The following is a 27298-nucleotide window of genomic DNA, read 5'->3' as shown; positions in this document are numbered from 1 at the left end:
AAAGTTTTGTTATTTAATGTCATTAGGACAGCAACATTTTGTTTTATGTATATGTATTTATATGCTGTTGTTGTGTGCCTTCAAGTGGTTTCCATCGTATGGCAACCATAAGGCAAAGCTATCATGGGGTTTCTTATTATTACTCAGAAGGAGGTTGTCTTTGCCTTCCTCTTAGGCCAATGGTTCCCAATCTTTTTTTTTTTTTTAACCATGGACCACTTTGACCAGGGACCACTCTCCTACAATATTAGTACCAAGAGGGTTACAAATCAGTTTTTGGTCAACTTTAGATTTGGTTTGGTTATTTGGGGTGCTGATTCAGAAAATTGCATTGGATAGACCACATCTTACCCAATCACCCAACGCTTTTCTTTATTTAAAAGTAGTCTGGGGAAAATGGAACAGTCATCTTGCATATGTTTTGTATCCATTTTATCTCCAAAGTGCAACACAATGAGAAATCCCCTCCAACCCTCATTTTTAAAATTTTGAATTCATGTGATTTAGGGTCAGGGATGTGGGAGGAGGTGACCTAAACTGGGAGAAGTTCATGAGTGCAGTTTTGTCTCTTCCTGGCCAACATTTCACCAGGAAGCAAGAAATTAGAAAAAGGGAGCTATAAGCACAGTGTGATTATTAATACTACTGCCCTTTTAATATTATAGATAACAGACCTCGGTTAAAGTAGCTAATCTGTAAGGGGGCTGCTGGTGGTGCACTTCAAACCACTTTAGCCTGTGTCTATCCAAACAACGACTGAGATAACCCCACACTTGTCCATTGCATGTGGGACATTTGATCTGTTAAGAGAGCAGTTTCCTTTTTTTCTAAATTGAAGAGGCTTAATTTGACCTTCTTCTTCAGTTGGAGAAGGGTTGTTGACATTGAAGAAGTACGTACATTCCCAGAACTGAACAATACGTCTAACTTTGCAAATGCAGTAGTCCAAAACATAATGCTGAGGGTAATACCACCATCAAACTACAATAGGTGGATGGGAAGAGGAGCTTGCCAGTTCTTTATTGCTTTGGGTTGGATGAATTGAGGCATTTACCCAAATCCCTGCAATATTGGGATGACTGGTAGGAAAAAATGTGCATAGTGTGATTTAAGCAGGTTTACCACACTGGGCAAATCAATGTGGCAGCGCTCAATAACAACAATGATATAGGATGCTGAGCCTAATGTCACTATTAACAGAGAGGAATCAATAGGATTGCTATTCCTCCTAATAGATGATATGGCCAGCCAAATATCAGTATGGAAACAAAAATGAGCCCCTCCAAAAATGCTACTTACTTGGGGTGCTTCTCAAGTATGTAAAGCAATATAAAATTGCGTGTATTTTTCTTTCTCCCAGTCTTTTCCTTCCTTCCTTCTTTCTTTCTTTCCTTTTTTCCTTCCCACCCTCCTCCTCATACATGTATCACATTTCCTTCCCAGTGTCATCACGGCCACTTCACCTAGCAATGGCCAATCCAGTGACATCATAGAGGGCCACTTCACTTAGCAATAGCCTTTACAGTAAAAATGGACAGACATACGTACATAGGGTTGCTGTGAGTATGACCATGTTCCAGCTGCATTCTCTCCTGATGTTTCACCTGCATCTATGGCTGCATCTAGGTTTATTCCTTCCCCTCATACCCTCTGAAAATGCCAACCACAGATACAGACGATACATCAAGAGAGATTGCTGCTGGAACATGGCCATACAGCCAGTAAAATTCACAGCAACCCAGTGATTATGGCCGTGAAAGCGTTCGACAACACATACGCACATGCTGTGACTTTTATATAGTGAGATACATTGATGTTGTTTGAAACTTTAATGATAACACACTTCTGGGGTCCTGTATTTGTTATTTTCTGCAAACAGCTCTCACTTTTGCTTTAGGAGACGAGAAAATGAAGGGTGGCAGGGAATGGGAAGTTCCTAACAATCTGTTTGTTTGTTTTTAAAACATTACATGCTAATTACTAAGGGGAAAAAATCTTGGAACATTTTACAACAAGAAAATATTTCAAAATCAAGGACAATAAAACATGTCAGAAAAAAGAACTGTAGAATCAGTGCCAGATTCCCAGAACCAGTCTGGGAATGCCAGCACAGTCTGTGTGACTGTGGCTGCATGGGGTGACTGAAAAGTTGCTTTGAAGTTTTTAGTCACAAAGCTGGTACATTTGCCCAAATAGGGGGAAGCATTCCCCATGAGGTAGGTGTGGTGGCAGAGAAATTCTGTCTTTGCTATCACAGGGTGACCTTCTAAAGGATGTTAACACTTTCAACAAGGCTCCTTCTTCAAGTACCGTGAGCTGGATTTGCTGGAAGGCTTTGAATACTAATAACAGGACCATATGCAAGATGGACATAAGTGACAATTTGCATCCTTACTCTTATACAGTATGAGATCACAGAATTTGATGAAATGGTAATTGGCTAATTATTGGCTTATCTTCTCAGGGTCCTTCAAAGCAGCTGCTAGAAATGAGATTTTCCTCTCTTTTCGTTTTTTATTAAAATTATAGTAACCAACAAAAACATATGCAAGAAAAACACATTTTCCTCTCTTTTCAAATTGAAATATAGTTGCAATAAATCTTTTGATTTATACTTGATCCGATGAGTAGCAAGCTTGAGCCTGATCCAGTTCAGTGGCCCTATGTCTGCAGTTAATCGTTGAAGTGATTCATTTTCATTAACTGTGGGCCTCTCATGCAGATCAAGACCACTGTTGGAACTAGAGATTTAAAGATCTTTGCTAGGTCCACAGTCTGGCTTAGATCTCTAGACTGAATTCAGTTGTTGGCTCTAAGTATGAAGCTTGACCCCAAGGATTGGTTACCAGGTGAGAACAATGTTCTAGCTGTGAGAGCAAAACCGGCAATACCTGTTTCTTCCAAGCAAGGTTTTATATGGAAGCAGGAGTTAGACAAGTAATAAAAAGAGTGCACATGTCTCCTGCCCATGCTGAGACATTCATATGCATCAGATGAAACCACATAATTGAAACCATGCCTTAGGACTTGCAAGAAGTCACTTGCAAAGCTAGCGAATTCAATCACAACACCCCTTTCCTGCCAGTAGGACTTGACACTTGCAGTCACATTGGTCACAATAAGTGATATAAAGTTGAGGAAGAAATGCATTAAATAAAAGTTATTACTCTGTGAAAGCATATCATGTTTTCATCTGCTTATTTCTTTCTTGAAACAGAAATCCTTTTGGATACAACCAGTGAGACCTCTGAAATTGGTTGGACGGCCCACCCTCCTACTAATGGGGTAAGTGCTCTCTGTCCTTCTCTTCTACCTGCGAAAATCTCCCAATGTTGGAGCCTGTCTACATTTTATTCACACACTTACCCCGCACAGTTGCCATGAACAGCGCTTATAAGTAAACCAGACCATGGCAGTTGGAACCCCTGTTGCTTCCATCGAGATTGGCAGGAAACACTGAAGGTGATAATGAAGTTACACGTTGCCACTTTCAGCCTGCTATTTGTTTCAGTGAACCTTGGTGAGAAGTGCCTTTGGTTCTGCTGCTTATTCCAGTTTCGCTCTTCAAGAGTCCTACGAGAAGAGGAGTTTTTGGTCTGGTTCTCTTCCTCTTGTTGAACCTTTAGAGCTACATTATGTCTGGTCAGATCTTCAGAGAGGCATATTAGAGCAGTATTATTATGATTTGTTATTTACTTTATTTATACCATGCCTTTCTCCCCATGGGGACTCAAGACGGCTAACAATCACACACGTTGGTCACAATTTGAAACAAAGTGAATACAATTTTTAAAAAACAAACAAATAATACAATGTGGATTTATATTAAAAATACAGATTAAAATATAGGGGCCGCGATGGTGTAGCAGGGTAAAGCACTAAGCTGCAGAAGTTGCTGACTGGAAGATCAGTGGTTTGAATCCGTGGGACATGGTGAGTCCCATTGTTAGCCTCAGCTTCTGTCAACCTAACAGTTCAAATCATGCAAATGTGCATAAATCAATAGATACCGCTTCGGGTGGGAAGGTTATTTATTTCATGTCAAAAGCATTGCATAACAAATACATTTTTAAAAATGATGAAAAAAATAGAGGGAAAAAAAGCATTGGGTGGGAAGGTAATGGCGCTCCATACAGTCATGTCAGCCATATGACCTAGGAAGTGTCTATGGACAACGCCGGCTTTTTGGCTTAGAAATGGAGATGAGCACCAACCCCAGAGTTAGACTCGACTAGAATTAATGTCAAGGGGAAACCTCTACCTTTAACTTACAGATTAAAATACACTTAAACAGCATTTAAAATTCACAATCAGTTCTTTGTCTGCAATGCAACAAACACAAGTTAAAAATTGCCAGATTATGAAAATTGGCCAGTAGAGATGTAAATCCTGACTTATTTTCGCTTTAAATCAAAAGTGTTTCTCTTGCTGTTTGAGATTGCAAGAAATTTTATCCTATTTTAGGATAGGTTTCACAGACAAAACCTGGTGACTTTTGTAACAAATATATTTTTTGTTGAAAAATGCCATTCTTCACACAACAACCATTGCATAGGGTGAGGGTGGTGGTGGAGCGTTGACAAAAACAGAACTCCTCCCCCTTCCCCAAGTCCTGGTCTTTGAGAAGAATGAAAAATTCACAGATGCATATCTATGCTTTTGTTTTGAAAACTCAACAATCAGAGGTTATTTTTCTTATTGTTATATTGCATGTAGAGAGCACAACGAAGCCCTTGGAAAAATATTACTGGATTTCATGACTCTATCCAACCCACACTTTTCTATTTTCATGTACACAGCAATCCCAGGCCTTCATCTTTTTTCAATTGTGCTGATTTAAAATGCTTTCATACTAAGGTCAAAAACAGATTTACAGTTCAGATTTGTTTTATTTTTTAAAGTAACATTAATTCAATTTGTGTGGAGTTTAAGTGGTAAACATTGGAGAGATGCATTCTGTCCAACCTATTGCTGATAAAGAGCCGAGTTTCTTGCCAAAGACATATCTTACAATCATATTGTGATAATAAATTGTTATAGGACCCTTTCTTTCTTCTTGCCTGCCTGCTAACTAGAGCAGATATCATTGCCACTGGAAATTCCAGCCTTGCTTTGCCATGGTCTGGAGCTAGCAGTTCCCTGATCTAGTTTTGCCATCAGTCCTTGCATGTTTAGAGTTGGTCCCAGTGAATCTGAAGACCCAGATTGTTGAGAGCCCACTTACTGCCTCAAGAGCTCTCTTGTGAGCTACCGATAATGACCCTACATTCACACTTTGCCACCTTTTCAAAAATCGTAAAGAAAGCTTTCAGAGCTCGAGCGGCTGAAATCCAGAATTTATAATCCATCACACTAGCAACCTCTCTTTTTTCAAGAAACGGAGGTCGCCCACTAGGTATTTCCACTAGTAGTCAAGGATGATGTGAATTACAGCCTGAAATGTCTGGTGGGGACCAGGTTGGAGGAAAATCATCGTAAGTTTCCTCCAAATTCCAGCGAAGGGTGCATTTGACACAGAAGAATTAATACAGCTTGACACCACTTTAACTCCCAAGGGCTAATGTTATGGAAATGTGGGAGTTGTAGTTTTATAAGGTCTTCGGCGTTTCTGTGCCAAGAAATGGTGCATCATCAAATTACAGCTCCCAGGATTCCATAGCATTGTATCATGACAATTAAAGTGTTGTCATACTGCAGTAATTCTACTGTGTAAATACACCCTAACTCTATATATTGTTTACCCTTTTCCTCCAGAGGTTGGTATCAATTACCCCTCTCCCTCTTAAAAACAATGCTTTAACGGGATACATACAATGGCTTGGATTCTCGTGAGTTTTTATTTTTGTGATTTTGTATTTTGGATGTGGACAGTCTTAGTAAAACAACTAAGCAAATTGTACAACAAATGAAGGTATCCACTCTGTAAGTATCAAAAAGGTTCACAGATAGGAGAGGTGCCAGAAGCACACACAGCCTTTTTAATACCCTCTTTTTGATTCCCTAATGCTACCATGCCTACAAATTGGTCATAGACAGCCCAAACCAGTACAAAACCACTGCAATATGTAGCAGTTTTGCTCCCTCAACTTCCACCAGACCACTTCCCAAGTTCCCAGTCAACTAAAAACCAGTTGATAAAGAAACCAGAAAGAACATGATGTCATTTCTGGTCATGTTGAGATGTGTGTTTTGTAGAACTGTGGTTCCCACTGACTGCAGCAGCCCACGAATGAAAGTGATGCGGTCTTTAGGGCCTGGCTGATCAAAGACATAGTGGAACTAAAGTTCTGGATTCTTGGTGTATTCTATCTTGGGCCCATCTTCCCACTTTGCAGCCTGCCTCCAAATCAATGTAGTTGTCCAAAAAGAAGCGTATTGCCAGATATACTAGAGCTGAAAATCATCCTAACATCCTGAATGCATCTGAATTCATTTCATATATAGAAACTAAGCTGTGTCGGGCCTGGTTAATATTTAATTAGGATTTCATCAGTGAGTACTGGTAAGATCTGCAGATACAGCTGAAGCCCTGCAAGTTGGCATTGACATTTCTGGATACACAGGCAAATGTAGTTTTTTATGTTCCTGAAACATGTTTTCCATTTGTTTACCTACTCTTTCTCTCCTCGCTGCTTGCACTTCCATACAGTGGGATGAAGTGAGCGTCTTGGATGACAGGAAACAACTGATCCGAACTTTTGAGGTGTGTAATGTTGCTGTACCAGGACAGAACAACTGGTTACGTACTCACTTCATAGAGCGCCGTGGAGCCCATAGAGTTCACATACGTCTTCGCTTTTCTGTACGTGACTGCGCTAGTATGAGGACCGTGGCCTCTTCCTGTAAAGAGACCTTCACCCTTTACTATAATGAGTCAGACACAGATGTGCCCACCAAGGAGCATCCGGAGTGGTATGAGGGACCATGGTCCAAAGTGGATACAGTTGCAGCAGATGAGAGCTTCTCCCAGGTGGACAGTACTGGGAAAGTGGTGAAGATGAACGTGAAGGTACGGAGCTTTGGGCCACTCAGCAAGAGAGGTTTCTTTTTGGCTTTCCAGGACTCTGGGGCTTGCATGTCCCTGGTGGCTGTTCAGGTTTTCTTTTACAAGTGCCCTGCCGTGGTGAAAGGCTTTGCGTCTTTCCCAGAGACTTTTGCTGGAGGTGAAAGGACTTCACTGGTGGAAGCCCCAGGAACGTGTGTGCCAGACGCAGAGGAAGCCAGCTCTACGGGCTCCTCTGGAGTGAGGTTGCATTGCAATGGAGAAGGCGAGTGGATGGTGGCCATTGGGAGGTGTGCCTGCCGTGCTGGTTATGAGCCTGCGGATGATGAGAAAATCTGCAAAGGTGAGAAAAAGATGTTTCAGAGCATCCCTGTTGCTTTTTACATTAATCTTTTTGACAGAATTATTAATATAAGGAAGCAGTTTTCAGCAGCTATTCACAGGCTAATGTACCCTGATAAATACATGTAAAAGTTCATGTGCAAAATTAACCATTTCCTGAAGGGGACCTTCTCTGTCTTGGCTTTGTTCTTTTCACTTTTTCATTAGTCTTTTTAATGCAGTAGGTAGGTACTCGGTGAGTGCTAATGCACAAGACTGATGTATAGTTTTATTGGCTAGTGTAGAACAACATAAATAATAATAATAATTATTATTATTATTAATGTATCTCACCCTATCTCCTGAGACTGAGGGCGGTTTAAAACAAGTTGCGGTAAATATTCAATGCCGTACAATACTAAACAAAGAACGAACTAACAGAAATCGCCCAAAGCAAATCACTTTATTCATGGAGGGTTAGCCGAGCTTGGGTGATGAGACGTTAGGATAAGATAAGGGTAGCCAGAGAAAAAGAGAAGGAGAAGTTAATTCAAAGGAGGGAAGAATGTATTCATCAAAAAATGGCAAAAAACAAGCATTCAGGGTGGGAAAAGTTAAACATTACTTTTGTATTTCAGGTTTGTGTTGAAGAAATGCAATTTAACATTTCTGTTAAGAATGATTTATCTTCAGATTAATCTCTGTTGCTCTGTTCATCCAGTACACCCACTTTCTAAACCTGTAGTTCTTTGGCTAGCATTTGATTAGGGTCATAGAATAATGTGATAACAGAACAGCCATTGAAATATGTTTTACAGTTAACCCTCCACAATATTTTTACAAGAACCAGGAAGATTGTATTTTTTCTTCCAGACATGTTTGGTACAGATGATAGTGTAGTATTTAATAGTTATTGGGGTGCTTCTCAGGTGTCCAAGTAACCACAGGTTGACTTGTTAACTTATCAGGAGAAGGCACCATTGGCCCCCAGTTGTCATGCTCAAGGTTGTTCCAGGTATCACCTCACTGGCACTCTCGTTTTTCATCCTATTTAAAGAACAGGAAAAAACAAGATAAATTGCTTACCGTCTCTAATTGAGAGTATGAGCCTTCAAGTCTCACTACACTCACAGTTGTCTATTCTGGCAACAGTGTATGAAAAGACTATCCAAAAAGAAGAATCTTCTTCTCCTATGTCTTCGTTACATGTCAAAGACCTACTACAAGTATCCTCTGACTAGTTAGAGAGTCCAGGATTGTGGAGCCCTTGGGTGTCCCCGAAGCCTTTCCGATTAGAATCTAATGTTTATCAGAGCCCTTCTGGTCCTTGTTATTAGACCTGATCTCAGACTCCATCCTGTCTCTCCTTAATTTGCCAGCATTTGAGATGGCTGAAGGAGATTTCTGGAGAGTCTGGCAAATTAATAGAGAAAAGAAGCTTCATCCACCTGTCTCCTCAGTGTAGATCCAGTTCAGAAAAGTGGGTGTTAGCATATTTCCAGTGGCTGGATCAACTGCAGAGGTCTGACTTGGCTGTGATGAAATCAGCCACCTGCTCTCCCAGTGTGACAGCTCTCATTTTCAGATTTTAGTTGTAAGCGTGAAAAGATGTCTCCAGGCTATCCTGTTCTTACCAGGTGTTTTCATATTGGTTAGAAATTCATATTAATTTCCAGAAACATTCCACAGCATGCTGTTTGCTGCCCTTACTAGAAGCTAAAGCAACTTGTACTGAACTGTGGAGGCATGCCAAGGCTATAAGCTGCTAGACTCAAATCTGGAAAAAAGTGGAGGTAAATGTTCTCTAGCCTTGAGATAGTTGAGCATCTGTCACTGAGGAGAGTTAGAAATACTGGGTAAAAGTAAAAAAAAATGCAGTCTGGCATTTATCTGGAAGAAAATACTCCTCTGGTGGCTAGGACAAAAAAAACTAGTATCTGTTCCTGGGACAATAAATCCAAATGCCTATGGCAGGGACCCATGCGGGCTAATCCACATTTCCTTCTGTGTCTTGAAAGCACCTCTTGAGTCCTGCAAACATATAGCCTTACATGCTCATTAAATTGGAGCCCAGAGGTCATTAGTACAGGTAGTCCCCAAAGTAAAAACTCCCGAGTTCCAAACAACTCATAGTTAAGAACAGAGGTGGGAGAAATCTACCCTTAGGAAGGGGAATTCACTCAATAGTTATCATGGGGAAAAGGTGTTTTCACTGAAGCTTTCTTATCAATCCTTGTCTCCACAACAAGCTAAATTTTTCAAAATCCAGTTCTCACCGGGACAGAAAGTGTGGTGAAATCTTCTGAACAGGGGATGCAAAGAGCAAAACAAAAAGTACGGGGATGTTAACCCTTCCTTATGATATCCAAAACCTACAGAACCTACCTTGTTCGTAACTTGAGGACTGCCTATATGCTAATCTGTGAAAAGAACCTTGGAAATATATGGATGTAAGTTTCCAGCAGCTTTTAAACCTTAATAATGCCAAGAATGTTCTGTCACATCTCTGTCTCGCCATATAGCTGGAAGGCTTCCTGTTTGAGGTGTAAACTGCTTGAGAGACTTTCCTGTCCTTATGGAAGTACTGGGAATGTTCTGACTTGAGACAAGAGAGCTCTCAATGCCAAGAGTCTGAAAGTGTAGTGATTTGAATGTTTCTTGCATTGAAATCCTCTCTATTTTTAGAAAACTTGTACAGGAATACAAATCAAAAGCAGTGTTGCTTGGGGATTGTATTTTGTGGTAATCACACAGTAATATTGTGTCTTGCATTAATATTAGCCACACACTACTCCCTCCCCCTTTGTGTGTCTATTTGGGACATTATTGTGTGGGATTATGTGGTCAGAAATTGATTTTCTACTGGTAAAATTAAGGCAGTAATGAAATAATCCATGAAACCAAGAAATGACAGCATGATGGGGTCATCTGACTGCAAAGGCAAAACCACTCTGCCTGGGTCCTCAATAAATTAGTTTCCTGGCAGTCATATGGAGTATATACTAGTGATGTGCATTTGTATGGAATCACTACCTGTTTCTATTTGTACCATTCATATGGCCCCATTTCCGCTTACGAAAGCAGGTGCCTATACAAATGAGCTTTTCTGTCCAAGGTCCTAAAAAAACAAAGATTTTTCAGGCCTTGGGTAGCAAACAGTGGGGCCTGCCAGCCAGGGCCTACATCTGAGCGGGCCAAGCGCTCAGCTGTAGGCCCTGGCTGCCGGGCTTATGAGTGTCAAGTGCTTGGCTGTAGGCCTGGCAGCCAGGGCCTACGAGCATCAAGTGCTCGATGGCTTGTTGTCCCAGCTTGCAGGGCCAACAGCTGAGTGCTGAGCGCTCGATTCTTGTAGGACTGGCAGACAGGGCCTACGAGCATCAAGCACTTGATAGGTCATAGGCCTGGCTCATGGGCTACCGTCCAGCACTCAGTGCTCGACTGTAGGCCCTGCCTGCCGGGTCTACGAGCATCAAGTGCTTGGCGCTCAACTGTATTAATGTTGAGCGCCCGGCACTTAGCTGTAGGTCCTGCCAGCCAGGGCCTACAGTCAAACGCCAAAAATCAGCTGACCGAATGGCTACCATTCCCCACTTTTTTCGTTTTACTACTTCCTTTCATTTGGGAGGGGGTTGTACCTTCCGTGCCATCCGAATGGATGGAACAGTACAAAACCACAAAAGAAACAAATGAAACAGGATTCGAGCCCAACTCTAGTATCTACTGAGAGGCGTATAAAGGAATACAGTATTCCCTCACTTATCGTGGAGGTTATGCTCCAGAACCACCCGCAATAAGTGAAAATCCGCAAAGTAGGGACGCTATATTTATTTTAATATTTATACATTATTTTAGTAATTATACACTATTTTAAGTCTTTATCAACCAATCGTGTGTTGATAAATTGCCTCCTCCTCCTCCTGTTGCCACTTGGGCTCCTTTTCTCTCCCTTTGGCTTTTCCTCCCTCCCTTCATTGGGCTGTAAATTGTAATTTTTATGATTTATAATAGTCTTTTAAAGTTTATTGAAGAACTGTGAAACAGCAAATCCACGAAAAGTGAACCGCGAAGTAGTGAGGGAATAGTGTATTCATAAGTTTTCTTGTCCTCAACCAGAAATCCCATTGAAAAAATAAGTAAAATGGAGCAGGGTGGGTATTTTTTCTCTCTCTTGCATTTTGAGCCATATGTTTTGCAGTTCTGCTGAAGATATTCCTGATGAGCAGTTGGCTGGAGAAGATTAAAATCAGGTCAAAGCAAACAAATCACAATAGAATATCATGCCTGTGTCACAATTGTGGATAATAATCTGTGCAAGATACTTAGCAATAATTATTATATTACCTAAGTGTTATGTTACATTAGATCAATGTTTGTCTTCAGGTGGAGAACATAGCAGGCAGATGGTGGATAAAGAACGTATCCCATTTTAAAATCCCCTTAAAGAGGAAAATGTTCGCCCTAGATTCCACGAAATGGGATATATGTGATATGCAGCAGTGCTTTCAAAGCTGTATTGCAAAAATTACATTTTCTTATTAATGTTACAAATGTATTACATTGCTTGTGGGAATTCGTAAAATATAATGGCTTGCGTATCCCTAGTGGTAGCTTCCATTCTGCAGAATGCCTTTAGTCGTGAGGTTCTTGTCTTTTATAGAAAACCAATAACATGTTGTTAAGCCCTTAATCATCCCACCCAGCATGACTTTTCTTTCTTAAATTATACTGTACGCTATTTCTTTTGTCTTTTTAAATCTATTTTAATATGAATAATCTGCTTTCCTTAAATGAATTTTGGTTAAGATGGTGTGTCACAACCATTAAGACTTTTTTATGAGGTCACTTAAAACTTCTCAGCAGTTTTAAAAATTGTTAATGATTCTTACTGCATATAGTCATGTGTAAGTTACTCTTATTTTAAGCCAAGGACAAGTTTTAAGGCTTAAAAGTATGGATTTTGATATGGATATGTCGGGTCATTCTACAGAGAGAGGAAAGCACCAATGTTATCTCATGAGATCCGCTGCCCCAGGTCATACCGCCATTTCTCCACCCAGACATTTGAATGGGAGAGAAAGTAGAGGAAGATGGTACTTCTTTTAGGTTTTCCTAGGATGGACTAAGCTCTTGCGTTTTGTTCCTCTATTCAGAGAAGGGGCTGGTTCTTTTTTATAAGAGTCAAGGTACAGTAATCACAATGACTTGTGGATAAGTCAACCTAATTTTGGGGGGGGGGGGGTAATTTTTTATTAATATTCTTAGACTTATACATGAGAATGTAACGTTATTGTTGGAAATGACCATGATTTTGTGAAGAGTGCCAGCAGCACACAGATTATTCAGCTGAATACCATAGGGACCTTATCACATTAAGTAGTAAAGGGGCATGGCGTGGAGCGTACGGAAGTCGCCCCATGCCCGCATCACCCACCTTCCCCCTTACCCCATCCCATGGGGGGAAGCATCCGCTGTCACCATGTCACCATGTCCAATTCAACACGAGAAACCTCCTGTGTTGTCGTGGAGGTGGTGTACGCCGATTCCTCTTCTCTTTTGCCACAGAGGCCTGCCAGAAGTAGATGCACATTCTGGGATGGGAGGTGGCGGGCTCCGTGGCAAAGGTGAAGAGGAACCGGCATACGATGGGCAACTTGACCTGTCTGATGAGGTTGTAGGTCAATAAAACACAGAACAAGAGAATGATAAAGGAGGGACAGACAAGGATGGAGGTAGATTATTCTATAATCGGAGCCCCCAGTGTCGCGATGGGTTAAGCCCTTGTGCTGGCAAGACTGCTGACATAAAGGTTGGATTGCTGACCTGAAGATTGCTGGTTCGAATCGGGGAGAGTGTGGATGAGCTCCCTCTGTCAGCTCCAGCTCCCCATGTGGGGACACAAGAGAAGCCTCCCACAAGGATGGTAAAATATCAACATCCGGGCATCCCTGGACAACATCCTTGCAGACGGCCAATTCTCTCATACCAGAATCAACTTGCAGTTTCTCAAGTCGTTTCTGACACAAAAAAATTATCCAGTCTACTTAAAACATTCCCTTGGTCCTTTCTAGTTATAAAAGCTATTTAAAAATGCTAATGATTGAATGTGACATAGGCAGTTTAGTCTCTAGAGTGGGTTAAGAATGAAAAGGACCCTGCTGTTTACACCTGTTTTTTACTTACCTACCTGAAGATGTTTAATTGGGAGTGGGCCCAGCAACCAAATCCCACATGTAACTTTTTAGCAAGGATATCGAGGACTGAGATGCCAAGAAGCCAATTTGCAGCTTCTTTTAAAATTCCCTTTATTTCTTTCCACCTCTTTGCTTTTCCATTTCAGGCCAGATCATGTCTCTAGCTCTGTAATTCTGCGCAGGACATTGCTTGACCTTGCCTAGCCTAAACTGAAAGGCTTCTTTCTCTGCTGCCTTTCCTTCCCCCTTCATGCTCTCCCTCACGTTCTGTCTGTGATTTCTTTCCTCCTTGCTATGCTGTTTTATTTGCAAGTAGCATTTTCTGCTTATTTGATGTACAGCAATCTTAGCTTGAAAGGGAGCTCACGTTTTCCTCCTTTCACATAAATAAAAGACCCATCTCTGTCCTTTTGACAACTGTGTCTCAAAAGGCTAACAGTTTGCCTCTCTTTCCCCTTCAATATTATTATTTTGAAAAAGCAAATCCCTCTAATGGCTTTATTTCAAGGGCAAAGATATGAAATCTTGGGCTGCATTATCCTGTGTATCTTTTTCAAAAAATCTAAAACAACTTTCTAGTTCTTGGTTTCCTTCAGCATATTTTTTTAACTTCCCCTCACATCATACACATGCAAACCTATTGCTCTTTTGGCTGATTTTTTGTGGTTACTGATTAAACTGTTAGCACCTGCGTTATCAGATATATGGCACTATGCCATGATTGTGTTCAGAACAAGATTTAACTCCAGATCAGGAACAAAACACATGTTCAAAGAAATTATTAATTGCATTTGGTCATAAACTGGAACTGGCACCAAATTGTGGGACTGAATTTAGTGGCTACTCTCTGGCATTGTTACTAAAAGCAGCAGCTCCATGTTGAGTCCATTACGTTTATTGCGATGTCTACTATTGCTGTAGCATTATGCTGTGCCACTTTCTACTTCCATCAGTATCATTACAAGTGAGACAGAAAACAAGACATAATGACGTCAGTGTCTGGAAACTTTAGGGGTATATTGTCATACTAGCATGCCTGTCAGGCTTTTCTACCCAGCTGCAGACATTCTTGAGGATGAAAAGAAGACATACTATTCAAGAATAAACAAGGGTCTACAGGAGGATGGGGTAGATGAATGGCTCTTGAGATGCTGCTGGCCCAGAACTTCCATACATTCCATCCAGCACAGCTGGCGGTGAATGTTGATTGGCACAGCACTATATAACATCTTGCAAGGCTGTACTTTGACCAACATTGTCTTCAGGATATGTGAATATGCAGCCCAAACCAATTCCTGCTTGGTTCAAAGTAATTCCCATTTTGCTTATTTGGACTCACGTCTTTGGGCATAGGACTGAATCTTTACATTGTAGTACTATGAATAATTTCCTTGATGGTTATGCCATTGTATTCAGTTGCACTACTTCCAGGTAAATTTTAAAGTGGTCGCCATGTCTGTATGCGTGTGTGTACACGACAAACACACACATTGCAGAGCACTTTGCAATTGCAGAGACTAGCAAATTTATTTTTTATCACACGCTCTGGTGGAATATAAATTGTTTTCTCAGATGCACAATGAAGTATAATATGTAAGCCTCAGATTTATATGCATAGTTTCATGGTTATGGGAGTTGGGACCATTTTATGCATACTAAAATCTGAGATCATCCACTGATGCTGAATGAGAGCGAGATTTTGGAAGTAGAAAAGGAAATATTTCTTCATCCAATGCATATCTAAATTGTGGAACTTGCATCCACAACATATAATGATGGACACCAAGTCAGAGAACTTAAAACGGGGACAGAATATATTCATTGTGGTTAGATTTACAGATTGCTTCTACCCAGATTGATTATGTACCACGTATCAGGTTCCAGTATCAAAAGTAGCATGCCTCTGCTGTGCTTAACAATTGCTGGGAAGTAATTGACAGTGTGTGTAGTTATATCTACACACTCCATTTAACTGCCCTGAGTCCCCTCAGAGAGATAGGGCGGAGTCAAATTAAATATTATTATTATTATTATTATTATTATTATTATTATTATTATTATTATTATTATTATTATTATTATATCTATGTTGTGCTGCTGTGCATCTCATAGACAATGGATTGGCCACTGTGCAGACAGAAGGCTGGACTGGAAAAGTATTTTGTTTTATCAAACATGGGCTGTTCATTTGCTCTTTTCATAGTTGAAGTGACTACGAATAAGGTGACAGGCTTATAAGCGCAGACCATTTACTCAAAAGGGCCAGCATTACCAGTTGGACATAGCTGCCTTGCAAGTGTGTTTGGGATTATTACTGGCATTGTTGCTCTTATGTTCATTCAAGTAGGCAACTCACTCCGAGTTTTCTTGGCAAGATTGATGAGGAGGAGGTTTGCTGTTGCTTTACTCTTAGATTGAGAAACTTGACTTGTCCTTGGTTGTCCAGTGGCTCTTACTTACCCATCTTAATTTATCTAAGAAGTATCAGAAGTCTATGTAAAATTTCCTGATACCAGCGTATGCATTGATCTGAAGTAAAAGAGAAATTCTCCCCATCTGTATTGCATATGAAAACAACATCTGTCAGCGTCCAGGAAATGAGTAGCTATGAGGGGAAAGATATTTGTGATTGTTTAATAAATATTTGTGTGAGGAGTGTACACCATACCCAGTGGTGACTAAATGCGCCTTAAAATCTAGAATGAAAACTGAGGGACATCTTTTCTAGCATTTCCTAGTGTCCTAGAAACGTGAGTTGCTCAGCCAATAATATATGCACGATCACCAGACTTATCCTAAAGCATAGGATGGTCTTTCTTAACAAACTGGTTCTACTTTAAATGGCACATGACCTTGTGTGCTTCATAAATTTCCTCTGTCCTATACATTTTTCACAAAACAAGACAATAAGCTTCTGGAGGTAAGATCACAGTGAAATCAAAGGCTACCTAATAGGGTTGTGCGTGGATTTAATTTCTCCCGTTTCCTCTGTTTCTTTCTGTACCTTTGGTACTTTGGGAGCCCATAATGGTAAGGCCCTCCTGGTACAAAAACCTGCCTGACACAAAAGCAAGTGGAAGCCGATCTTGGCTCCTCCTTTCCTATTAGGCATCACAGTTGAATCTTTTTGATTTTCCTGATTCCTTGTATTTAGTAGGACTGACTGGGAGTTGGGGACCCTAGGGACAGTGGGTGGGGTGTACGTGTGTGCGTTGGGGGCTTTTTTCACCCTTTTAGCTTCTTTTTCTCCTTCTCTTCCTCTCCTTCAGGAAATACTTCTAAATTATTATTATTAATAATAGTAATCCCAGCAAACAAAAAGAGAAGCCTACCTCTCCTCTAGAGTAGAAAGTAGAAACAGTTTTAAGGAAGCAAAACCCAAAACAGAAAGGAGATTGTAGCCTTGAAGACATGTAAGGGGATTTTTAAGGTAGTCCAGGGATGATAACTCGACTGAGCTCCAGGTCATCACTCTTCCTTCCCTGGGCTTCCTTAAAATGCTTTGGAAATCTGCTGGTGCTGGGAGAGAAGAAACCTCGAGCGCTTGCCTCTCCTTTAGAATAGAATAGCTTTAAGAAGCAGTTAAACCCAGTCTCCTCCTCTACAAACAGAAGGGAAAGGATCCAGAAACTTAAGTGTGGTAACTGATGCTCTTTAAAATCCAGGTCTTTATGAAGGATATGGAAGGGGGAACCTGTGGGAAGTCCCGTCCCCCCCCCCCCCCATAATGGGCTGGATCGGGTGCTTTCTTGACCCCATTGCTGTCTGCTGACGTGCAGGCTCCCTTGAAGGGAAGAAAGGAAAGGGTCCCAGGGGAAAGGGGAGGCTCATAAGTTCCCCATTGCTGCCATTGGGCCGAAAAGAGACTTTTTCTCAGATGCTAGACAAAAACGTCAATTTGGCATCATGCCCGTTTTCAGGAGGTACTGGAAAATGGATCTGGGGGCCTTCTGGTATCCGACGAGCAGAAATTGATAACGATTCACTTGTAATGCACAAGCCTACCACCTAACAACACATGTGATATGTGATATGTGGCACTGGCAAGTAGAAAGACAGATTTACACTCCTGTAGTCATAACATAAAATTATACTAGGAGCTGTGTGGGAAAGTTCAAGAGGACTTATGTTTTCGATGACAGACACCCTTATTTTACATTGTAGTTTAAAAGATAGATCCACCAGTGAGTTACTTGGTTAACAAAGCAGCTTAAATGATAATGACATAAGATCAGTTCACTATTGTAAAATAATTCAATAGACCGTTAGCCAAAACAAAAAATAGAATAAGTGTGTATTCTGAAAGAACGAGTGTTTTTTGTTTATCAGTGCTACAAGTATCAACAGACTCCAGGTTTTAATGGCTTTTATGGTTTACCTATTTTCAAGAATCAATTCAGATACGAAATAATTTCATTTCTGTAGGAAATTGTCAACTGTCATATCGCTTGAAACCATGCCTTATAATTTGATTCGCTTGAGGAAAAAACCTGTTGTCTATGTTCCATTTTCCCTTGCAAGTATGTAATCTTTTCAATAGTCTCTACATTTTGTTTTGTGTTCAAAAGCAGAGCACATCCAACTCAAGTCCAAGCTTTCTGTGTTGTAAGAACTATGCGGAGACAGTGTAATGACAGAGAAGGCATGGGGACACATGGCAAACATGCAGTGAATTAATGGCATTATCTTCCCTTCAATCTCAATTCACTTTCTCACCTAGCTATTCTCCCAGGGTATTACTGCCCTCTTTTCAAACACAGGTCCCTTCTACACTGCCATATAATCCAGATTATCAATCCACATTATCTGATTTGAACTGGATTATATGAGTGTACACTGCCACATAATTCAGATCAAAGGCGATAATCTGGATTTTATATGGCAGTACAGAAAGGTCACAATGTCCTACACATTGATGCACTAACCAAGAAATGTGGATAAAGGAGAGTTCATTAGAGGTTTCCAACATTCTGGGTTTCCTGGAGAGTCACAGGTTTTGATGTGACAAATGGCTGGCTATTGGGTAGCTAAACCTCAGCACACACTTAGTCTGCTTTCACCTTTATCAGCATTGTATTTCCTTTTCTTTTTCATTTATTTTTATCAATAATGCTAAAACATTTTTTAGATTTATATCTAAAATATTAATCTAGGAAAGAAATGCTAGTTTCATTTAAAATTGAGAAGCTTGTAGTGCTATATTCCTAAAACCAGTTTTAAAGTGATGTGTGTAAAGTACAATGGACCCTCGACTTAACAGCGTCCCAACTTACAAGCATTTTGAGTCAAGAGCTGTTGTTCAGTCCAGGTTTCATTTTGACATACAAGCAGCATTTTGAGTTAAGAGCTAAGAGTTAAGAGGGAGCTTTAGGCCTTCAGCCTCTGTGCCTCATGCTCTTGTCCACTTTGGGAGATGGCTGTCCGCTTTGTTCTTATCCACTTTGAGGAATGTTGGGTTAGTTGATTTTGTGTGGTTTTTATTATTGCCATTTTTGAGTTCTGAGATAATGCTGAGATAACAGCATTTTTGAGTTAAGAGCTCGGCCATGAAATGAATTAAATTCCTAACTCAAGGTGTCACTGTATGTGTTACCTATTAGGCTTGGGCAATCTGGGTAAATCATGATCCGTTTCAATGTCCCAGATTTTAGCGGGGGTCCAGATCAATTTTTGGGAGCCTCCCGAATTTGGGAGGACAGAAATCCATTTTCTTGGACGCCGAAATATTTATTTTCTATCCAGCCCATGCAGGGGGGGGGGGGAGGACTTCCCAAGCTCCCTTTCTCGACATTTTAGGCACTGTTTGTCATATCCTTATTAACACCTGGATTAAAAGCATCAGAGTTATGATACCACTCTTTCCGAGATCCTTTCCCTTTGGTCTGTAGAGATGATCTGGGTTTAAAGAAAGGGATTAAGAAGCATCGCTTCCTGTGATCCTTTTCTTCTAGTGGCTGCCTCCCTCTTCGCATTCCACATGTAATCGAAAGAAACTGAAAGCAGTCCATTTTGAACAGCCACTGTTCTGTTACGGATGGAATAAAAATGGCAGTGGAGCCCATGGTGTTACGGGCTTCCAAACCAACCGAACAAGCTGACAGCAAACGTCCATAACGAATGTGTGCACAAGCCTAGTACCTATTTACAATTACAGCCTCTTTAGCAGGGTCATTAATTATGGTGACTGGAAAAAGTTTTTTTCATTACATTATTTAAAAGTTTATATTGTAGTGTTATGCTCTGAATCCTCATAATGCTAGATGTCCTTTTTTTCTTTTGAAGTAACTTATGTATATTCAATGCTTCCTTTTTTCAAAGAAATAATACATTACTTTTTGGTTATTTTTATTAACTACCATCCTAAAATGGCAGTGCTTAGGGAACAAAATTAAGTAATATCATATTTAGATATATAGGCAGTCCCCAAGTTACCAACAAGACAGACTCTATAGGTTTTTTAATGCTGAATGTATGTATAAGTTGGAACAGGTACATTTAAAAGTGTAACTCCGTGTGTATGTATATGTATGTGTGTTTGTGTGTATGTGTGTGTGTGTGTGTATATATATATATGTGTGTGTGTGTGTGTGTGTATATATATATATATATATAAACATCCCTGTTGTGTTTGTTTTGCTGTCTGTGCCCCTGTTCAGAAGATTCTACCTTACTTTCTGTCACTGTGATAGTTGGATTTTGAAAAAATTGGCTTGTTATGGAAACAAAGATTGGTGAGAAAACTTCGGTGAAGACACCTTTCCCCTTGATAACAGGAGTGAATTTCCCTTCCTAGGGGTAGATTTATCGCATTTCCTGTTTTCTCACCCCTGTTTGTAACTATGAGTAGTTTGTAAGTCGGATATTTGTAATTCAGGGACTACTTAACACACTTATTGCATGTTAGGATTATAGTGCTATATCACACTTTCATTTTAGAGGCATTTTATTTTACAGATCACTCAGTATAACAATCAAGCAGTATTTTAAATAAAGTGTTCCCTCACTTATCGCTGGGGTTAGGTTCCAGGACCACCCACAATAAGTGAAAATCGGCAAAGTAGGGACGCTATATTTATTTTAAGATTTATACATTATTTTAGTAGTTATACACTATTTTAAGTCTTTATCAACCAATCGTGTGTTGATAAATCGCCTCCTTCTCCTCTCGTTGCTGCTTGGGCTCTTTATATCTCCCTTTGGCTTCCCCTTCCTTAGGCTGTAAATTGTAATTTTTATGATTTATAATAGTCTTTTAGAGTTTATTGAAAAACCGCAAAACAGCGAATCCGCGAAAAGTGAACCGCGAAGTAGTGAGGGAACGCTGTACTGATTTCTGAAAAGTAGTGACAAGTACAAAGTTACATCTTATTGAATATATGCTGAGTTATAGTCAGCTCTATGCTCTTTGTGGCTTGAATTTTCCTAAGGGTGTGATTCTGCAGTTGCTTCAAATGTTGTCTTCATGGGAAATTGAATGGAAGAAAACCGCAGTGTTTCACAATTCCCAGAGTACAGAGATATCACTTTTGGGTTTCTTCCCTACATATCCCCTCCTCCCAAATTGGTGTCATATAAAGAAAAGACATTTTCAGCTTACGACTTTTTGTTGTTGTTTGTACTTGTGTTTGATCTAGAAGGAAGTGACATAATGTTTTGTTTCTCTGTACAGATATGGATTTTGGTGACAAGTTTGGGGTAGTGGTGGTGGTTTGCTTTTTCCACAGTCCTCCTGTGTTTTTGATTGAAAAGCCACCAACTTCCTATTTAGAGCAGTGGCTCCCAAACTTTTTTTGGCCATAAGCCACCTAAGCATCTCTAAAATCCTGATCCCCACCCCCCACCCCAGGACATATAATTCTTATTATTCAAAAAGTGAATATCTTATTTGTGTGGAGGAAGCCTTGGTTGTTAGCAATTCGATGACACGTTTGGTATTATTTTGCCTTGAAGAGACACGGGGAGTGAAGCTAGGTCCAAAACTTCAGCTTATGGGTTTTCTACCATTACCGTAGACTTCATTTGTTGATGGTTAATGATGTGTCAATGCACATTCTTTCTATGCTCATTATCTATTCAAAAAGTTCTTTTCCCTAAAAGAAACGGAAATATTATGGTAAGTAGCCAGCAAGATATCAGTGAAAATTCATGGGAATAGAAAATGCAAGATTTCTCTGTTCAAGCCTGACAAATATTGGTTTTTGCTAATGAAAACACTTCACGCTTGATAAAGTTAAGCAATGAAATAGAATAACTGTCACATAGGTAGTAGTCATATTCGAAGCACAATTGATTTGAGTAATTTGCATCAAATTCAGGGTAACTTCAGTTACCGTGAATATGCAAAAAGATTCTGTCACTTGATGTTAATTTTCTTGCAGAGGAAAACACTATGTAACACGCTTTTTGTTCCTGGGTTATAAATGTCATTTCTTAATTTGTTCTATCATAAAAACATATGGAAAAGGTTTCTTGAACTGCAAAAACATTTTTGCAGGACATTCTGCAACATATTTTGCTATAGCTTTTTAATGAATATCTCATAGAGTCTCAACCAATTCAACATAGTTTGTTGCAGCCACAAAAATGAAGTTTCTGGAATGTAACAACTATTTCCAAAGCACCACACAATTAAACAGGAAATCACACTTTCAAACCAGGAACAGAAACATTTTCAGATTTTGTTACACAGTGTAATCTTTAAAAAAATATTGACACCTATGAACATAATCATGATTATTGGGATTTTTTCAGATTGCTTGCTACATTTGTATGCAGAACAAAAATACATTTTATTTATTTTATATAGGTTGTAATTTTAAAAGAACATTGAGAGGAGTGGGGTGTTTGGAATGAAAGTTGCCTCACTTTTCTGTGCTCCTATGCTCTCTAGTTAACTTTATGCTCTCTCCACCCATCTCTATGAGTGGGCTTTACCCTTAGCCATTGTCACCAGCTGACCACCATGTAAATTCTTATTATTTCGATTTTTTAAATGTGTATGTTATAATATATATTTATATGCTGTATATGAGGTCTCTGAAACCGAAAGAAATGCAAAACCCCCACTATTAATAATTCATTCTTGAATTGCCCCCTTAAAAATCAAATGTGGTGTGTCCCCATACTGGGAACCAGGAGTTTAAAGAATAGCCTGTAGTAACCAGTAGAAGCTGAGCCTGCTCTGATCCAAACACAGAAGGAAGGAAGAAGTCTGCAGATGTTAAGTCACTGTGTGACCTGCCACAAAACCCTACCTTTACCTGCCAGGTTGGGAGTGGAACTAAAAACAAACTGAGCAGGCAACCCAAGGAATGGGAACAGAAACTCAATGCCTGCCCCCACCCCCCACCCCATCTGAATAGGCTTATAATACATTACAAAGATTTCCACACTTTCAAGGTGTGTTTTGCTGGTGGCAGGAAAATTTGGAACCAAGTTAAAGCAGGGTATTATAGTCTGGTGGAGAAGTTGTAGATGTTCCAGATGCTATTAAAGGTAGGATTTTTCTCCTCCCTGCCCAAACCAGGCTTGACTCATTCCTCCTTAGATCTCTTTCCAGGACTCCCTTCTAGCCATAGTTTATGTGTTTTAATTATTCTGTAACCCGCCTCAGGCCATGAGAGAGGCAAATAAGAAATAAAATTATTATTATTAGAAAGTATTTCTGTACTTTTTCAATGTATTACTCCTTTATCCCTTGTAAATCAGATGTTGGGCATAAAAGCTTTAATAGTATTAGCTCTATGGGGTAGCTACTGCAGTATGTTTAATTTACCATGTGTTTTTGCAAGGATGCTCCTCAAATAACTTTTAGAGAGTATATCTATATCCATCATATTATCAGTGTTATCTGGTAGTCTTGTGCATTTGTATAAAATCACTACCCATTTTTGTTTGTTCCATTAATATGGCCCCGTTTCCATATTCGTCCGCAGCTTCCAAAACCGGCACCCATCTGAATGAGCTCTTTCTTTTCATCATCCGAATATACAAATGCATTCGTTCAATTGGCGGCAATGGGTGAGCTGCCCAGGCTCCCTTTCCGCTCATTTTTAGGGCTAGAGGGGTGAAAATCACCACATATGGAGGGCAAATCTACCACTTTTAGCCCTCCAACTCTTACGAATTTTTTGGTCCATCCCCTGAATTTTAGGGTTTTTTCCCCTTTCTATCAATAAAATCTCCTTAAAACATTCTCTCTTGCCTCGCTGTCCCGCCCTCTAACATAAGGGCTTCAGATTCTGAGAGGTCTCACTCTCGATCTGCGGAGGAGACCTGAGCTCAAAGACAGGGGCTTAAGGCACCACTGATTCTGAGAGGTCTCACTCTCGATCTGCAGAGGAGACCTGAGCTTAAAGAATAAGCAGACTGCAAGGCAGGCATTGAGGCAGGCAAGAGGCAACAAGCTTGGCAGGCAGAGGAACAAATAGCAGCAAAGCAAACGGTTTTGTGCTGCTTTCATTTTTGTTTCACTGCTTCATCTGTGTGGAGAGGGTCTGCCGTACCGTGCAATATGAATGAACGGTATGGTACAAAAGCATGAATGAGACATGTGAAACAAATACTGGGCCCTACTCTATTATCTAGTATTTCTGTTACAAATATCCTTTCCCCAACCATTTGAGTTTCTCAATCAACTTGCATTGAAAGAGGTACTGTTGTGTAAGCCACTTATTTATAAACTGTGTATCCCCACCCTAAATGGGTATCCCTTAGCTCAATGATGGGGTCCCAAAATTGGCAACAGTAAAAGTGCCTGTTTTAGACATTTACATTAATCTGTTCTGCGGTGTTTACAGTGAACTCTACATAGGATGCTTCATCTCTGCTTCATAAAAAGGAAGATCAGCCTTTTTAACAAGCCTTGCAAATGCTCATTTGTTATCAGTAAATGTTGGATTTTTATACCTATTTTATATACCTCTGTACCGAGGATCACATAAACAACAACAACAACAAAACTTTATTACGATCCATGACCAAAACTAAAGGGTCACAAAAAAAATTATTGGGTCAAGAGAGCTCCCAAGTGGAAAAGGTTCAGTGTAGAAATGCAAAAGAGTTACTCATCCACATAGAAAACAAAATGCCACCAAATAGCCCTGTGATTGATGTCTTTACCTCTCTTCTCCTATATAATTTTTAATTTCTTTGCTTGATTGAGAAGCCACTGAAGCTTCAAAAGATGTATATTCTATGCCTGTAGCTTGAGAAGCCAGATATGGCCACAGTGGTACATGCCTTAGCTATATCCTGTCTGGATTACTGTAACACACTTTATGTGAAGCTGCTTCTGAAGAGTGTTTGGAAACCTTAGCTGGTCCAAAGAGCGGCAGCCAGGTTGCTATCAGGGGCTGGCTATAGGGAGCAGACAACCCCCCTGTTAAAACAGCTCCACTGGCTGCTAGTCTGTTTCCGGGCACAATTCAAAGTGCTGTTTATGATCTTTAAAGCCCTACACGTTTCAGGTCCAGGCTACTTGGCTGACCACATCCCTTTGTACAAACCTGGCCCTGGGATCTTCAGAAGAGGCCCTTCTCTCGGTCCCGCCTCTATCTCAAGTATGGTTGGTGGGAACAAGAGAGTGGGCCTTCCTTCTCAGTGACTGCCCCAACACTCTGGAACTCCCTGCCCAAGGAAGGCAGAATGGCCCCTCTTTGCTGTTCTTCAGGTGCCGGGTTAAAATCTTTTTATTCAGGCAGGCTTTTAAAGAAGGTTTTTAAGATTGTCAGGGACTGCTGTGATTTTATATGCTTTTAATGATGTTCAATACTGTTTTAATACTTGTATATTTGTATATTTTAAGTTTTATTGCAATGCCTTAGTTGTGAGCCGCTTTGAGTCGCCGTATGAGATATATAAGCAAGATATAAGTAAACATAACAACAACAACAACAACAATAATCTGTATTATGCTTGGCCAATAAAAGTACAATAAATACTCCTGCATAAGTCGAACTCATGTATAAGTTGAGAGCAGGTTTGGGGGCCAAAATTATGGATCTTGTTCTGACCTGAGCAGAGAAAGAAAAGTACTAACACTGCCTTTGGGGGCTCAATCACCCTGGCTGCCAACATTTCCCTACTCAGGCATTCAAAAAGGCCAGAAGCAGTGCCATGACATAGCAAGTAGAGGGGGTTGATGCTTCTTCTAGGGACGGTTTCAAACATACATTAAATCCATTTTGGATTGGGTTTATATCTGCACAGCCAGGGGAAAAAACAGGCTTTGCCCATTGGTTGTTCACATTGGTTGTCCAGAAAATTTTCAGGATGGCATTTGGCCATCCAAAAAAACCCCCAAACCCCTTCAATAAAATTAAAACTTACCAGGTGCCATTAGGCCTGATGGAACATACCAATGATGCGCAAGGAGACCGGGGGGGGGGGGGATTGCTCCTGGCTCCCCCCATCTGGGTGGGGAAATTGTTTTGTTAGGGTTTTTTTTGGGAAGGAGGTGGGTGCCATCTCACATATTTGGGCTTCAGGAGCCCAAAAGGTGAGAGATGGGTGTGTGGACAGGCCCCCAGATAGTTCCAGGATTACCTGGCATTCTGTCCCCACAGGGCCCATACCTTTCAAAAAGGTGTGAGTCTAATGGGCTATCAAATTAAGTAATAAATAAAGGAGGGTTTTCCTGCTTTGTCACACATTAATTCTCTTTTATTAAAAGCATCATGTGGATGCTTCCAGTAAAAATGCGACAGGGCCTGGGGTATAGGTCCTATCTGGATGGGCCCTAGCTCTCCCAGGATAAACTAAACTTTTCCTTTTTGCCATTCTGCTCAGAGAAAGGGATGGTTCCTTTTTTGATAACAATTAAAGTGCATTGATCCATAGATATTTGCTCAGTATTATGGGACCCATTTTTTGACAATTTCTACACTTGTACATGAGTATGTATAATACTACCCTCATAAAAGGCTGCTCATTCACACAGGCCGTTATATCTGTCCCCTTCCAGTCAGGAGGCACACCTGCGTAAAAAAACATAAGGAATGAGTTCCTCTACATGTAGGCCCTTCTTATCCACTGAAAGAAAATTATTGTAGCTTAAAAGAAGGAGAAGCAAATGGGCTTCTAGTTTTCATTCAGGAAAAAAAAAAAAACCTCTGAGCCTCCTCTATCAGCAGTTTGGAGAACAAGGACTCTGCAGCTAGCAGCAAAACAAAGCTGTTGTATGTGCAAATCTTTTGTTTGGCAGCTATTCCCCCCTCCCTTCAAGTAGAACAGAGACCAGATGTGCAGAATTACTGGTTTGAATCTCTAGGCTCAGGAGATTTTGCAATCATGTTGCCATTATGCCGGCAGATTGGACACGAGTACTTCCACTAAAACACACTTTGGTAAGATAAGATGTAAAAGCTTCAAAACCATAGAGGGGTCTCTCCATCCATGTATTTTATTATCAGCGAGTCCATGACTATGAACTCCCCAATAATGCTTGGTTATTTAGTAGGAAAAAAATCTATTAAATTATCGAAAACTGGACCCCAAAATGATGAACCCTGTAGTTTGCAGCCCCATAAAAACGAATAAGGATGCCTGCATGGACTTCATTACCTGTTTCAGATTTATGTTCATTACCTCCTTCCCCCTGAATGATGTAAAGAACCGTACACACCTCCAACTTCAGGGGATGGAAACCTACAGAATTGTGCACTACTCAGACTATTGACGGTTGTTAGATGTTGGTTTTATATTGTATTATGTGTGGTTGTTTTTATATTGCTAAAATTGTTTTTTTGAATTTTGTTGCATTATATTTTAACTATATTGAACT

At 40.3% G+C, this 27298-nt stretch overlaps 1 protein-coding gene across 3 annotated transcripts in view; it reads left to right on the top strand.

Moving 5' to 3' along the window:
• Positions 1-27298, top strand: part of LOC100566394 (ephrin type-B receptor 5) — a 202174-nt gene that overhangs the window by 80248 nt on the left and 94628 nt on the right. For all 3 annotated transcript variants that reach the window (XM_062971697.1, XM_062971698.1, XM_003227578.4), the window contains exons 4-5: positions 3218-3285; positions 6650-7346. In XM_062971697.1, coding sequence (XP_062827767.1) covers positions 3218-3285; positions 6650-7346 — 765 coding nt within the window. The remainder of the gene's footprint in view (positions 1-3217; positions 3286-6649; positions 7347-27298) is intronic.

The sequence above is a fragment of the Anolis carolinensis genome, chromosome 2, assembly GCF_035594765.1.
Source record: "Anolis carolinensis isolate JA03-04 chromosome 2, rAnoCar3.1.pri, whole genome shotgun sequence".
Taxonomy (NCBI): Eukaryota; Metazoa; Chordata; class Lepidosauria; order Squamata; family Dactyloidae; genus Anolis; species Anolis carolinensis.
Note: the sequence above shows the minus strand (reverse complement) of the source record. Positions and strands in the feature narration are given on the sequence as shown.